The sequence below is a fragment of the Cryptomeria japonica genome, chromosome 5 (assembly GCF_030272615.1).
Source record: "Cryptomeria japonica chromosome 5, Sugi_1.0, whole genome shotgun sequence".
Taxonomy (NCBI): domain Eukaryota; kingdom Viridiplantae; phylum Streptophyta; class Pinopsida; order Cupressales; family Cupressaceae; genus Cryptomeria; species Cryptomeria japonica.
In genome coordinates, this window is record NC_081409.1 from 287,429,851 (window position 1) to 287,447,019 (window position 17,169).

The 17,169-nt window shown below is 36.2% G+C and overlaps 1 protein-coding gene across 5 annotated transcripts in view; it reads right to left on the bottom strand.

Annotated features, from left to right (window-relative positions):
• The window catches only part of LOC131045794 (uncharacterized), a 266,420-nt gene that overhangs the window by 202,631 nt on the left and 46,620 nt on the right, over positions 1-17,169 (bottom strand). For all 5 annotated transcript variants that reach the window (XM_059221422.1, XM_057979440.2, XM_057979441.2 and 2 more), the window contains 2 exons: positions 7,337-7,496; positions 7,088-7,226 (listed from right to left, as the gene is read on the bottom strand). In XM_059221422.1, the coding sequence (XP_059077405.1) occupies positions 7,088-7,226; positions 7,337-7,496 (299 nt within the window). The remainder of the gene's footprint in view (positions 1-7,087; positions 7,227-7,336; positions 7,497-17,169) is intronic.

Consider the following 17,169-nt stretch of genomic DNA (forward strand, 5'->3'; position numbering starts at 1 on the left):
ATGTCCTTAGTAAAACTTAGGCATTGCAATTCTGAATAGACAGCAAGAAAGTTTCAAATCCAATAGAGCACCAAATAAAAAAACCAACATCTCTCTTCTATACCTGTTTTGGTACTTACGCCACTGTTGTTGTGGAGACTGGAGACGATAGCACTTGTGTGAGTGTGCGTGTATGTGTGAGTCGCAACATTGCTTGTGTTGTACTTGTGAACATCAAAAATTTGTTCAACCTATTATATTGTACCAAAATCCTTAGTAAAACTTGGGCATTGCAATTCTCAATAGGTAGGAAGAACTAATGTTAGGTAGAAAAATGAAACTCAAATTAAAAAGGTTAATATCAAGGGAAGAGTTGGGAACAGAAGAGATTATCCATCGTTATTGTTATCAAACCCTTTTACAAAGCTTGAATTTTTTTTATCTCTGTTTAGGATTGTAAATTTCAATCTCCACTCCTAAAACCCCCAATCATAATAAGTTTCTTATGTCATAAGAGATCCCAATAACCAATGTGGGTTGGGATTGGAGGCCCCAATGGGGATGAGAGGTAGCACCCCTCATGGGGGTTTGGGGGCAACGCACCCAACAAGGTTGAGGGATGTCACTCCTTATGGGGGTTTGGGGGCAATGCCCCCAACGAGGTCGAGGGTCAATGCCCCTCATGGGTGTTTGTGGGCAATCACCCAAATTAAGGCAACTGAAACCACACAAAACTTCATGGCCCACACCATTTTCACAATTTTATCACTTACTAGCGAAATTAGATATTTGGCACATTTTTATTTTTTTAAATGTTTTAAAAAAAATGACTTTCATTTAATTTTTGGTTTGAGCAGCCCTTGGGTCCTCTTGGGTTCACCCAAGAGCGGCCTAGGTATGCCCAAGGTGCCTAGGTGGGACCTTAAGCATACCCAGGCTGCTCCCATTGCAAGGCTTGTACACACACCTGTTTGCTATGGGACCAAGTCCCCCAAGGGGGAACCCAGTAACTTAGAATATATTATATCGGGTATCTTTGTTCCTATCTGTTGACGGGATTAAAATCGCGGAACTACAACTCCATCCGGCCAACACAAAATAGAATGATCTCGCCGAGTATCCTATCCTCTCTTGTATAAGGAAGCCCTAATGCTATTTTAGTTGATCGATGACGACCTCAAGGTTTGGATTGTCAGGTCTTGACTACAGGATTACTCAGTGATTGATGTGATTTGCTGGAAACACAAGGGGACTTACATTTTCAACAAGCTAGTCTGTTGCGATTCTCAGACTACAAAATAAAATCAAAAGGGAAGGGTTCAGGAAGCCTAAGGACAAGGATGATAACAGTCGATGCAGCGGGTAGACAGATTTCGATAAACCAGTTCTTGTTTCGCCAAAGACACCCTCACAACTAGACAAGAACGATGCAAGCTCCAAGGGATGAAGGATTTTCAGACCAGAGACACTCGTTTTAGGCACCCAATTCTGGTGCAACCTAAGACGAACACTTGCAGTTGAACTAAGCACAGTTTGGGTTCAGACTAACCATGCACGGTGACCTACAATCAGCAGACCCCCAATGGTACGAACCAGAAATGCATCAAATACCCCTCTACACTTCACCATTAAAATCCTTGCAATTCTAAAATTTAACCAGTTGAAAGAAACCATGCAAACAGAATATAAACAAGATGATAAACACCAAATCAATGTCTATATATTGATTTCAGCTGCCTATTACAACAATTTCTGCAGCATCTCTATGCTATTCCTATAATCTAACCTATTCTAACCTCTAAAATCTAACTATAGAACTCTCTAACCACAAAATTCTAACCCTTTACAAAAGAAAGGCCTCTACCTTTTATAAAATTTACAATTTTGAATCCAAGGGCAAGATGGATTGCATCCAAGGGTCCCGACCTGCCTTCCAAAAGCTGGCAGCTTTAACCCATGCTTATTAAACTCTTCAGTCATCTATCCAACCACTATCTCAACTACCTGCAACTGTCTGGATTCAATTTGAGTCTATCCGGTAGTTGGACATAACTATCCACAACTGACCTGTTTCCCCTTTGTTTCAAAATATCTTGAGTGGGGCCCACAGGCAGTTTTACAATAAAAAAGTTTCAGTTTTCAGAAACTGTACTTCTAGAATTAAATCCAGCTGTGCATTTCTCAGGAATGCATAAACTTGTTGCATTTTGAATGTTCCTCGATCTTTTGGCCTCGATGGTGGACTTTAGCTTGCTATTCAGCGGCACGCTTCCCAATGCTTGTTCAAATCTTGCGCTCCTGCAGCACGTTCCTGCATCTTCTTCTTCAGCTTTCAGCGCCTGGCTCCTTGACGTTTCAGGCCTTCTCCTGATTCTTCGGGACGATGCCTTCGACCTACAAACAATCAATCTCACTTTAATAAATCAATTTGAAAAATTAAATTTAATTAATTTAACAAACATTAAATTTTATGCGATGTCGGGCTACATCCTGTGGAGCTTGGGCTTGAGAAGCTCTTTGTGAAATGTTGAATTTAAATGTCTCTCTTTTACGATGAAAATCGGTCATCGTGGTCAAAATGTGTGACCTACGAACAATCAATCTCACTTTAATAAATCAATTTAAAAAATTAAATTTAATTAATTTAACAAACATTAAATTTTATTCGATGTCGAGCTACGTCCTCTGGTGCTCGGGGTTGAGAAGCTCTTTGTGAAATGTTGAATTTAAATGTCTCTCTTTTACGATGAAAATCGGTCATCGTCGTCAAAATGTGTGTTTTTCACCTTGTTTCTATTTCTCACAAAATTGACTAAACTACTGAATTTCCTTTGCCTCCCAATTTCAGGCAATTTTGGTGAATTGCGCGACTTTAGTCTATTGGTTCAAGGCGGAGTTACCTTTGCTCATGATTTTCGGGCGAATTTGGTCTTTTGCAAGACTTCATCTTTCAAGTTAAAAGGCTCTCCCTTTGAATTTCGAGCTTGGGAGGCAAAACAGGGGATGTTTTTTAAAGATTATTCACCCTCAATCACCAAATTTCGGGCCTTTTACTCCAAATGAGAGGTACCCTTTTAAGTTGAAATGTCTTGGTTTTAAGATTTTCGGGTAAAAAAGGGTGAAATTCAAGATCTCAATTTATGAATTTCGCCCTTTCTCATTTTCGGGTATTTTAAGCAAAATGTGAGATTTCACTTAAGTGTTTATTTTGCCCTCTTTGTTTCGGGTATTTGAGGTGTTCTGAGAGATTTTTTTTTTTCCGAACTCACTTTGAACACCATTTTGCCTTTAAACTCCTAATGCCTTACGCCCAACTGAGAAACTCAGGTATTTGGATTAAAAAAATGCAGATTGTTTTTTAAGTGTTCCCTTGGCTGCATATGAAATTCGAGATACTTGGAAAGTTTATGCGATTTTCCCTTTGCTCTATTATTACACGCCCCCCCAAGAAGCTTACCAACTCGAGCAATGAGAGGGATTTGCCCGATTTTGAATGATTTTCGGCCTAAAACATTATTTTGTGAAATTTTTATATTTCGGCCTAAATAGACCTTTTGCGAGACTGTTCTTCATTTCGACCCTCTTTTCCGTGACTTCGGGCTTCTCAGGAGAAATGAGAGATTTTGAGAGTTTGATTTTAGGGCAAATGAGGAGTTGCGTGAATTTCGGCCCTTCTTAGATGACTCGCGATTTCGGGGAATTTGGGTAGAACGGGCGACTTTGATCTCTTACCTAATTTCGGCCAAATGAACCCTTTCTCTAATCTCTAAGCTTTTTCGGCTTATGAAGCTATTTTGAGATTCTTTCCTTTCATCAGTATTTCGGCCAAATGAAGTGGATTACACGATATGTGAATACTTCCTTTGCGAGTTTAACTATTTTCGGCCTTTTGGGCTTTTTTGCGAGATTTGCAAATGCTTTATGAGCTTTATGTTTTTGGTTTTTCCATCCTCTTCACATGGATGTCTTCTGTCATTTTCGGTTCATGATGATATCGCATGACCTAGGGTTTATTTTAAAACGACTAGCTCCTCATTTTCGGACTATTTAGAGAAAATGTGCGATTTAGTTTGAGCTCCTTTTTACTTGCAATATCCACTCTCTCAGCGATTTTGGGTGGTATGAACATTTCGTGAGACTTTGGACTAGTGTTCGTTTTAGGACTTCGCGGAGATTTCGAGCGATTTTAACGTTTTGGTAATTTTGAATTCTTCTTCGTGCCCGAACTCAATGATTTTCGGGGCTCTTGAGGATTCTGAGAGTTTAGCGCAACTTTGTTTTAGCCAACTTCGTTCAAATGCCCTTTCATGAGAATTTCGGGCTAACTGATGATTGTGCGAGATTTAACATGACTGAAGTTTTGCCCTTAGTCTTCAAGTTTCAGGTGAAATGGCGAGTTTGTTCTATTTGGCCCAATGCCTAATGGCTTTGCTCTTAAGAAAACTCGGGGGTTTTGAAAACAACAGCGACACATACTCCTCTCTCACAAAAAGCAACGGGGGTCCCTATTTGAAGAAAATGGGGTGTGTGTGCGAGCACAACACTATCCACTGTACATATTTGGGAGATAGATATTGTTGAATTGGCTGCAATTAAAAGTCAACAACTAAGCATGACTTTATTCTTGTGAAATGTTTGTTAGGCACAGACGTACCTTGTCTTGTGGGGCCATAAAATATTCAAAGCATTGAGATTGTAATGTCCCCTACTAGGTTTAGGTCGGTTTAAACCCTAATTAATCCATCTCAACATACTTATGACTTAAATTACATTGACTAGGAGACAAAACTAGCTTAACCTGAATTCAATTAGTGATAACATATTCTTCTTCCTGATATTGAATTGATAATTCAATCAGATTAATAATCACATTTACTTCTTCATTCAAATTACTGATTCTATATATATATATATGTATGTTCAGATAGTATTACACTATATGTTTAACTGCAGAGTAGTTCTTTATAACGTATTATTTGACTAATCAACTCTTCTTATATATATATAAATAAATAAATCAGATTATATAAATTACTGCCCATTTACTAAAATACCAAACGTTATTCCACTTAGTAACTGTAGTGGCAGACCAGATCTGACGTGCAGAAGATGTGAAATTACATATTATAGTTTATGTTAATATCATTATTATTAGATTCTGCATACAAACATCATCGGGCTACATATATTAAGCCATTCATATTAGGCACATCACTACCACCAAGAACAAATATGTTATTGCCTGCAGCTTAATAACAGTTCTGAACTGTTCTGATCTGTGATGATATATATAAGAGCAATCATAACAGCAGTATAATGTTAATCATAAGTAAGCAGAAACGTATGTATTTTGTACAACACTTATTAAGCTACGCACAGAAAACTCATACCAAACTGGGGTAACCGCACGAAATGCCAAATATTTAACATCCCATAAATATCCCACAAAAAATTCTTCAATATAATAATTAATGCAGCCTATAATATAACTCATACCAAATTAACTTTATTAATGCCTAATCGACAGTATGCCAGTAGAATTGTCATTTCACTATATTATTAATTAGAATCCTAGTTCTCATTATCGTTGTAGGTAGTTGATAGTTACCACAACAGTTATACAGAATACAAATCTGTTAAGGTTATTTACTGTGTTATCATGTGATTCATTGCTTTATGAATCTGAATGCATTAACATATTTACACAAGCTAGGATTTCTGACGATTTAGTAGATTAACTCCAGTTACCGACTAATGGAATCTGGATACAAATATGACATATTAAGACTTCTGAAGAATCTTAATGACTGTATACTGTATCCACGTTACAATGGTATTATCTGTTATACTCATTTGATATTCTACTTTCTTAATTTCTGAAAAGACTTACCCGGTTGATTCTCTTCTGGATTATCCCCGAATCCTCTTTGTTGCTGACTATACTTCTTTTCCATCCACCTACCCCCGTCATCTTCTACGGGACCTCCTTTATCTATTTGGAAGAGCCACGATCCATGAGGATATTGGGACATGACCTGTTTGGGCATGTCTCTTCGGCCCTACTGCCCGATAAAGACTTGCTTGTTTATTATTATGTTACTAACAATAATCAGTTAATGATTCTTGTTAGTCATGGTCTATTCTTTTGTATTTTAATTGTATTATTATTTATTATTGAATATATAAATTATGTTGATAAAGTATGTTCATAATATAATATTAATTTATTTTTATTTGTAAATATTTCAAGGATATTATTAGTAATAAATATTAATTAAATAATAATATTTAATTAATAAATTTCAAATAATCATTTGTCGGTAATCATTATATTAATTAATAATAATAATTTCTTCATTTAGGGTCTATATATATATATATAACGATCAAGTAGGGGACATGACAGAGATCTTAATTAAAAAATGTTGCTGTACCTCTTTTATGGGTGGAATTGTCAGTAGTCTGCAGCATATTTGTGATTTTATTGTTAATTTTAATATTCTGAATATTGAATGGGTTTCTGTAGTATCAAAGATTGTAATTATCACCACCATTGAGTAGGATTTCAGTTCATTATAAGTACATTTTCAGTTTGATTTAGAAGAGTTTATGATATCAGTATTGTGCATTGCTACATAGGATTTATTCACATTCCTGTATTGCAAAAAAATATCATAAGCAATTCAGAATTTGTTCAAATATCAAAAAGCGACATCACACACTGCAAGAGTTAGAATCAGCAGATATAAAACTAAAATAGGGATCTTAATTGAAAGACTAAGAGCTTCGACCTTGTGAGTCCTAAATTCAAAGAGAACCAAGGATTATATAGTCATCAAGTTCTGATAAATTGACAGCTCCCTTGAAGAGATCTCACGTTTTAAGGCACAAAAATCCTCCTTGCATATATAAAAGGGTACATTTCATGGGACGATTCCTTATGGAATGTTCAAAGATGGTATAAAACGAAGCATGTCATAGAAACAGAACATAAACACTAGTTGATGAATAGGAATTAGAAGCTATGTAAATCTGCAATACAGAATTTCTATAAAACAAATCATCTGAATGGAAGCTAGAATAGCTGTAATTTTCTCATATAACTAACCTTGCTAAAATCTAAGGAAGACACAAGCACAGGAAACGTGATGTATTCCTTCAAAATAATGTTGTTTATTGGATTATCATCACGTGGAAAGCCATATGAAAATCCATGCTGAATACACAAAACTTGGAGATTTGGAAACCTGCCATCCATATGCACCAGACCAATCAATGATTGAAATTATAATTCATAAATATCCACATAAATGAAATAAAGGCTAACAAAAAAGGCTGCATTGAGGAAGCTCAATACCTCTGCTTAATGAATTTCAGTTTATCGATTACATTATATTTCTCATGTCTACCTATCATGTCATTTTGACAAAGAACATTTATAGCTGCTAAGAAGATACCACCAGTGTCCCATGCCTTAAGTTTATTACTCTCCATGTTCAGCCATCTGTGAGAAGGACCTGTAAAATTCAATAATAAGAATAGCAATACAAAAAAAGAAAAACACTCATTGGTAGTTGTCAAAATCAAACAAAGTAACTTCAAAACTAAGTTTAAAGTCCAAATTCGATTTGTCTAAAGACATCTTAATACAATTGAGTTAATAAAAAGATTGTTTAATCCTATCCACTTCTATGTGAATACAGAAAAGTTTGAGATTTCAATAAGCCCCAAAGCTTCTACTCAAGACAAAGCAAAGCTTTCAATTGAGAAGTACTTGAATTTGAACCAGATGCAATGTTAGTTGAAGAAATATTTCTAATCCTTATGTACTGTTCAGTAATACTCCAGCTACCTGTTGACGTGTTTTTTATGACAACATCTAACACAGAATAAAGTTGCCCAACGGTCACTTTACTCTTTCTTGATCAAAGTCTAATTGTATGCTAAGATTACGATAAGTTCAAATAGTTGACTCCAAGGTTCCAATTATGCAATGGACGTGACTCGGTTGGTTTGATGTGATATGCTGGTAATCCGAGGGGACTTACGTTCAGATCATTCTTTCACTTCTTTGTTGTGGCTGGAACTTCATCATCGGATATAGCAATTTTGTGATGCTTCTGCTTTGGACGAACTAAACTGAAATGAAATAAAACTAAAGGGGAAAGGGTTTACAAGGATCTAAATCTACTCCTAAGGACAGTGATACCAACAGACAATGCTCTGATGGACGAATTCCAAATGAACCAAAACTATGCTTCGCCAATATTAACTACAACTCCACAAGAACCGGTCCAATCTTCTAAGGATGTTGAACGATTTTCACATTGAGAAAGTGCATTTGAATACCCAACACGGTGCAATCCAAACAACTATTCACAATCGAACTTAGCACAAATTTAGTAACTCGGACTAACTTTACACTGCAACTTATAATCAACAAGATGCAAAAATTATGAACCATGGAAATTCATCAAACACCATTACATTCTCCATTGAAATCAAAACACTATGCTACTTCTACTCTAAACGAGGAAGGTGAAACCATGCAAGTTTTGAAAAATAACTTAAGTGAACACCATCAGAGAACAATGCATCATTGTTATTATCTTAAAAAACTTATCACAACAATTTCATAAAAAGCTGCCCCTTCTTACAAATGAGGGGGGTCACCCCTTTATATAGACTTCAAGCCCTGAGGACATGCAAACCCTAATTAGGGTTTCCCTAAAATATTCCCCACACATGATGCAACAAGGTGAGAATCAACAATAAATGCCCATTATGCCCATATACAATTAATTCCTATATGCCCAAAATGGCGTCCACTTGTGCACCATTTCCTTTCAAATTCGCCCAATACATCATAAATGCAATAAATATTCCTCAATGCAAAATCGCCCATTGTGTCATAAATGCAACATACAAGAGTCAGCCATGATGCCATAAATGTGACAGCTACATGCAAAAAAGATGCTCCATTAATTCAACATGCACTGACCTGGCTGCCACTTGGCGAGAAATCCTTGGAGAAAGAAAACTTATGGAGAGAGGAAATTTAATATGGGAAGAATTTTCTTGACATGTTGACTTGGAACAAACTGACTATTGAGTGTCCTCCTTGAATTCTCCAATTTGTGACGAAAAATTGCCTGAGTATGGAAATTTGTTTGGAATACTCTTCTTGCCATTATCTGATCTTGATTGGGAGCTTGTCTTTGACTCTTCAGGAGATGAAATCCTTCAAGAAGTCTGGAATTTCTTTCTATATTTTACCAAGTCTGAAGACTTTCTTTCTTGATGCCTGGAAACTCTTTCAAGTGTCTTGAATTTGGAGAAGAATTCCATTGTGCCTACGCCATAATGGAGGAAGCTGGAACTTTCTTTGTGAAGTATTTCCCATACTTAGCTAGATTTTGGCTAGTCAATTTTATTTTGTGGCACCTTCATGTGGATCCTTCAACACCTAGCCAAGATTTTGGCCATTTCTATGCTCGAACACACTTTTCCTGTGGATCCTTCAATTCTGAATCTGGCTTGTGCTAAATAGAACAAACTCCGCCCTTGGACATGGTTTTTATTCATCTCCTCTTTTACTTTTCCTCTTTATTCTTCTTCTTTCTTCTTGTTTTCTTTCCAACACTTAGTCAAGATTTGATTTAGCCATTTTTTGAAAATTTCTCTAAGTGTTGAATTTATTTTCCCTTTGAAAATAATTCTAAGTGTTGGAAAAAATATAAGAATATTTTGTGTCAAGCTTTATCTTCCAACCCATTCAATTAATTGACCCTTCAATGGTTGATTTTAAGTGTTTCTTAGGCGAAAATTATTATTCCTTTAGCCATGGGCGAACTTGTCACATTATTTTGCCAATTTGCTCCAGGTGAACTTCCTATTTCCCAAGCCATTTGCCAATGGTGGCATGGCGGACTTCATCAGAGTTTGGACATCTTCATGTCTCACCCATAGGTCATGGGTGAATTTTCATCTGGTTTAGGGATCTTCACATATTCCATTTATGCCTAGGCAAACTTGGAATATCTTGCCAACTTGTGTTTCTGCAATTTATCTTGGCAAAATTTTATTATCTTTATCATGTCAAACCCCCACCTTAACTTGCCTAGGCGGACTTTGCTAGGCATAAGACATTCTTCTCTTTCCCATGTGTTTTGCTTTGATCCCTCTTGTAGCCTTGCCTTGCTTTTCTACATGGCGGATTTAGAAGTTTGTCTGCCCATGTCTTTACATGTGTCTTTGGCGGATTTTGAAGTGCATTGGATATCCATCTTAAAGCTAGGTGAAGTTCAAGGTTCCTTTACCATGCTTTTTGTCTTTCCCACCATAGGTGGACTTGAGAGCTTACAAGCCATATCTCTTTCTTCTTTGGCGGACTTGAAGGAAGTCTTGCCAACTTTGTTTTGGCTTTGCTTTATTGTTTGTTTTTCCTGATTTTCTTTCCTTACAACTTTCTCTAGATGGCGGACTTGGAGGAAGCTTGGACATTGCCTTCCATATTTTCCTCCGGTTGGGCGAACTTTGGAGTGTATTGGACATGTTTCTTTGGGATCTTTGTTTCATTTTCTTTTATCTCTCTCCTTGTCTAGGCGGACTTCAAACTTTGTTAGACATCTCCTTGATGTTGTTGACTTGATGATTTCCTTGCCAAGGCAGACTTGGCACATGCTTGGACAAGGCGGAGTTTGCCAATCTGTTGCCATCTCCTCTTTGGCATGGTGGACTTGGAAGGTCTTTAGACAGTCCTAGGCGGACTTCATGCTCTCTTGGACAAGGCCGAGTTGAAGAGACTTGTGCCAAGGCAGACTTTGGATGGTGCTTGGACTTAGGCGAATTTTACCTTCCTTATGTCATGCCTTTTATACCTTGGGCGCACTTCAAGTTATGTTTGCCATGTGCAAGGGTGGACTTTGCTTTGGTCTAGACATTCCAAACTTACATCTTCCTTGCCATCTTTCAATGCTCCAAGGCGGACTGGGCCTTTCTTATGCCATGGCGAACTTTGAAGACCATCAGCCAAGGGCGAACTTGGCTCATTCTTTATGCCATGTTCACAAACTTCTAGATAGGGCAGACTTCACCCTCTGTCTGCCATTTTTCCATGTGCTTGGCTGGTCAAACTTCAATCTTCCTTTGGACAAAGTTTCATCCTCATGCCACTTCTCTTCCAAACATCTTCATTCAAACTGCCATGTCCATCTCTGACTTGTCGTGTTCATACCTGGATCATCTAGAACAAAAAACCCTAGGTTAGGGTTTTTACCCTGCTTTTTACACTTGGAGACAAAAAAATTCAACTCTAAGAACATGGGCCTAATGATATGACCTGAGTAATAAAACCCTAATCTCACTTTCAAAAAAGTAGAAAAAAGCAATAAGCAAGCCAAAAAAGCTACTTCCCGGAATGTGCCCAAAGTGCAAAAAAAAAAACTTTCTAAATTTAGAAAAAAAAGCAAAAAATTTCTAAAAATAGAAAGTTGTCAGAAATGACCCAAAGCAATTGCGATCTTCGTCCTTCAGACCTTCTAAACACTTTGACAATGTCCAGACACTGTTCTGAGCATGAATTCTCTACTTGGCTCAGGATGATCTCTCAAAAACTCTAACTCTTCATTGTAAAAAGACTGGTGATTAGCAATTGCGTCACCAAAGCAAAACCCTAAAAACCAAAAAAAAAGGGGGGGTCACCATTTGCCATGGGGCGATGTGTGAAAAAAGGTCACAACATCTAGTGCCAACCCGAATAAATGTCCCTAAACATTTCATAGATAATACCAATCTAAACTTAGAAACTTTGGAAACGTCTTTCCAGTCCATCAAATGACTAGGAAACATACTCAAAAAGGAAGCAAAATCCAAATTGGATCAAGACACTTCATCTCAGATTACAAGTGTGTACAAAATGTGTTCATTTCCCTCTCATAAGAACAATATGACTCTTTGGTTCCATCATGGCAAGCTGTGCAATTGTGTGTGTATTTTATCTTAACTCCAAAAGCATCCTTGGATAGAGCCTTGCTGCCAGCGAGCGTCCATAGCCCCGACAAGGTTATCTCTATAATCTCACAAAGATTGCTCTACTTCCGGCAATTTAATTTCTTTTTGATAATGAGAGTACACCTATAGAGATTTTTGCACACCCAAAGCCAAGTGCTCTAATTTGCTTTCATTTTTTCTTTTTCATTTTGATACTCTTTTTCTTTTCACATATTTCCACACTTAGGCTCGCATGGGTTTAAGTATTATAGTGGCGCTAAAGTAAGACCTTCGATGATTTTCTTTTTTGTTTTTTCCATGACTTCACTTGGGAGACCATACTGACTCAAAGAATTCATTAAGTGTAAAAGTTATAGTAATCACAAGATATTGGTGTCAAGACACAATAAATGATCCCCTTCTGAGTCAAGTACAAGTTTTAACCAAATGATGAAGTTGAAAAAAGAACAACCTTGGATTCAAAGTACTTCATAAATAATTATCCAAGAAATGGACTGAACATAGTTTAGTATAGACACTGGAGTTCTTAAGAAACAACGCCCTTCACAAATGGAATCCCCTTTATTGAAAGCAAAAAAAAGCGGACAAGCAAATTAAAGCAAACAAAGCAAACTGACCTACTCTAAACAAACATCAAAAATTTTAAACGAACTGCACTCAAAAGACCCAAGTATATACAACTCCTAGCATGATTTCTCAGGATGTGTAGCAATAGCAAAGCAGCAGTCACAGTCCGAAGTTTTGCAAACTTATCTTTAAACTCAGAAAAATATTCTTTCAAAGTACAAATCTGGAACTCAAGCAAAACTTCAGGAAATATTAGAAACTGGGGCAACTCGTTCGGACCGTGATTGATCCACAAACAAGTTGTCTTTCTTAAATATCCATAATCAAAATGATATTCTTTATAGTCAACAGTAGGGAAAGATACAACCTGGTGGTCTTCATTTGGAGACAAGAATTCCTACTCATAGTCCATTGCTTCATCAAGAGGTCGGAGTTGATGGTGAACCATACCGCTTGCATCTGAAACATGCAAATCAATGTCATGTCCCAAACTGGGTGGAGTGTGGCAGGAATCGAATTCAAAGGGGAATTTGGAAATTTGGAACATTTCATATGCTGGCTCCTTTTGAATCCCTAATAATGGATCAAGCCCCAACCCGAATTGATCTTCATCTTCTATCCCTGTCACAGTTATTTGTTCATCAAGTAGCGTTTCATTTGTTTCAATTTCATCCAGCAATTACTCCATGACTGTGATCATTGGATCGAGCGCCGACCCGAACTGCATTTCATATTTTGCTTCCATCTTGGTAGCCCATTGATCATCAAACATTCCATCTTACCTTAAACCGCTTATCATTTCTTCCATCTTGTTCATGCATGAACGAACTTCTTCATCAAGGACTATTCATTCTTGAAGTGCACCGTCTCTATTTTGAACTAAGTCCTCTATTTCTAGCTCTTGATGATCTTCAATAACTTGCAATTCCGTATATTCAACAGCTTCCATATGTTGATAGTTGCCCTGGGTGGTTCTCCTTGCTTGGATGTGTTCAATTGCTTCTTTGATCTTTACTCCAATAGCCTCTCGTTCTAGTGTGATGTAGGGGCAATCTTCTTGAATGCTTGATTCGATATCTTCTTCCAATTTTCTTCCTTCACAACCTGATGTTGTTGCGATGCTTTGTTCAGTAAATGCAGGACTAAGATGCTCATTCCAGATGCACTTCCTTGGCAATTTTGATAATCCCAAATCACATCTAGCTTGGTTGATGGCCTCTTCACATATTGAACAAGTGAATTTTGAATGTGGTTCATTGTGAATCCAACACCAACGAGGAAGGGAAAAAAAAATTGAAGCATAGTTTTAGGTTTACTTCTCAACCTTCCTAAGGGGATAATATCAAGATTCAAGACAATAAACATCCAAACTTACTCTTTGGGCATGTGCTCAAAGAACTAAGACTCACCAAGACTCGACAAGTCCAAGGTGAGCTAGGTTGGTCGAGTCTCCGAGTCTTTCCCAGACTCGCTAAATTTGGAGAGTCATCAGACTCACCGAGTCTTGGCAAGTCCCAGCCCAGAGACTTGGCAATTTAAAATTTTCAAAAGAAACAAAACTTACAAAATTTCAGTCCTCGTTTTGTTTATGGCATGCCCATCTGGGATTAAAAAGAAACATGAAAATGGTGTGTGCCATGAAGCTCTTTATTTGGGCTTGGTTCACAACAAGGAACAAAACAAGGGCATTGTCCCCAAACCCCCGCCCGCAAGGGGCACAACCCCCATACCCCCACGAGGGGTGCTACCCCTCAACCCAATTTTGGTGTTGTCCTCAAACCACATCAAACTATAAGTCTAAACAAATAACAAGCCAGTGATTAATCATGATCATAAAAACCTACAAAAGACATATCCCTTGTTGAAAAATTTTGCATCTTCACAATCAAAGCCACTATCAAGGATTATCTTGTTTCAACATTGGACAACTTGTTCAACATACAAGGACCGCCATAGGCAAAGTTGGCATGTTGCAAATACAAGTTAAGTCATAGTTGGCAAGATATGTCATTTTCATAATCCAAAATGTCTCAATCATGCCTTGCATAGACAACTAATACAAGAATCCCATCGATTAGTATCCTAGCTAATGTCAAAATAGAACGTAACCATTTATCTTTTTACTTAACCATTCCTCTTTGTTAATGAGCTTGTTAACAAAGCATGCAATCTTGAAGGCTTCAAGAAAAATATACTAATAGAATCCTCACTTGAATATAAACAACAGTCATTGAGACACAAGCAAATATCATGGCTACATCATCATCCAAGACCCATCTTAGACGCCAACGCATGACTTGTCGTGAAGTCAAGATGAGTAATGTGACCTCCTCTAAGCCACACACATATAATTATAGTTTTGATATTTGTTTTCATGCCATGGATTTCATATTCCATGAATTTTGTATACATTTGATAATATTTATATATACCTAAAATTTGCATTTATACTTATGTGATCGATGCATACTTGTGTATGTAATCAAATTAGCTTCTATTTGATGATATTATTGTATCTTTTATGGTTTATTTATCAAAGGGTCCATAAAACAAGTTTTAAATCCTTAAAAAATCTTTGAATTTCTGGGGTTTTCCAATTTGTCGAATCTAGGCACCAGGTCCAAGTTTGAGTCAAAAATGAGCTTGCTGATTCTGAGTTTCATAATATTGATATGAATTATTTTGAACCTCCAATGACCCAATACTTTGCAAGATCAGCAAGCCTCCAATACAAAGACCTTAAGGTTTGTGATGACCAATAGGTCCATTTCAGGGAAAACCATTAATGAAATTCAAGTGTATCAAGTTTCACACTCAGAAAATAGAAGATTTCAAAACATGACAAAATTCAAATTGAACTAAATAAAAACTATTGCCTTTATTGTTGATTTGAAAATGGAGAATACATCATCCTACCATCCCAAGGTGGAACAACAAAGCCAGATAATTGAACCCAAGAATTTGAATTGTATTGGACTCCCATACATGCTCGAATAATAGAAATCAACAGTTATAAAAGTAATAAAGACTAACATTAACAATGATTTTATCTCGGATACACGACCCAAAGTCACATAACACATTACCAAGTACATGGTTCATAATAACAATAGTCACCCAGAAGTTTGTAAACCGACCTATGGTACTAATTCCCCATAACCAAAAAAGTGTCCCCATATGTCAAGAGACTTAAGATGACACTCCCCTGAGTCTCTACATGAATCCCAAAAGTATCCTTAAGAATTTTAGGAATCTCCTTGTAGAAGTCTCTTATATTGTTATACATGACCTATGAATTAAATGAGCATTTCCTAAAGTGCTAATAATATATTTACATCAATACATCAATTAGAACTATTTAAAAACACTAGGAAAAAAATTGTGTTCCTAATTTTTACATGACAATTTACAATATTTTGATAAAATTTGGCATGAACTCGATAGTATTAACTATTAAGCCATAATTAACGGTGCCAAAAACATAACCTTTCACATTACACAACACAGATTCAATAAATGAAAAATAAATACTAATTAAACATGTTTATTATGGAATAATTATACATCTTTGCAACCCTTCATGAATTGAGTACATTACCAAACTCTATTTAGAGAATATGTTTAAAAGAGAGAGAAAATCCACTTCTTGAGCTTAGAAGAAAGAATCTAGGGGATGTACATACACAAAAAGAATAACACGCTTGCAAAACGAACTAGCGACAACTTAGACTTGCTCTAGTATGTTTTAACTTGAGATATGAATATCCATAGCACTATGCACAATAACATTTTGTATGCATGAAAATAGATATAAAAAAATGGGAAAATGAAATTAATCTGAGTCTAAGGTACATGGGTCCTAAAAACGAACCAATACACAAATACTCCTCCTTCAAAATAGCCTCTGGAATTGAGAGGAAAATGTACTCTAAACTCCTTAGTGACAATCTTTACTCCAGATAGAAGACTCAAATGCCAATGTAAAAGAAAGCAGTGTGCCTGATTTTGAAGCAGAAATTATTTGATAAAACTTAGCAGAAAGCAACTATGAGAAATGAATGCACAAACAGAGATGATATCAATGTTCCCTAGCAAGTCATCCCTACGACCCAAATATCTTGGCTGCTCAAAAGCTAAGTTACCAAATTGATCTGTGTTTGTGTATAAAATTTATGTGAATATATATACATAAATTATAAATGTATACTAATTTTATTTAATTAATGTACTATTTATTAATTAAATATTTATCATAAAATTTATACTAATTTATATTAAAATACAATATGTTAAATTTATATCAGTATGAGAAAAAAGTTATGATCAATATTAAATTTACATAATGATAAAAACAATATATATCCTAATAATATGTAAAATTACATGATTATTAATGATTTTAAATTTTAATATTTAATTGCTATTTCCTTACCTTTTTTGAATCCATACTACAAAAAATATAAAGTTACACACAATATCTATTAAGACTTTAAGTTATATATATTGTCCCATTTCATTATTTTCACATCTTGTATTTATTATTCCTTTTCACACAAAATCAGAAATGTCTATTTGCTAATGTTGCAATGCATAATCACACATAAAATCCAT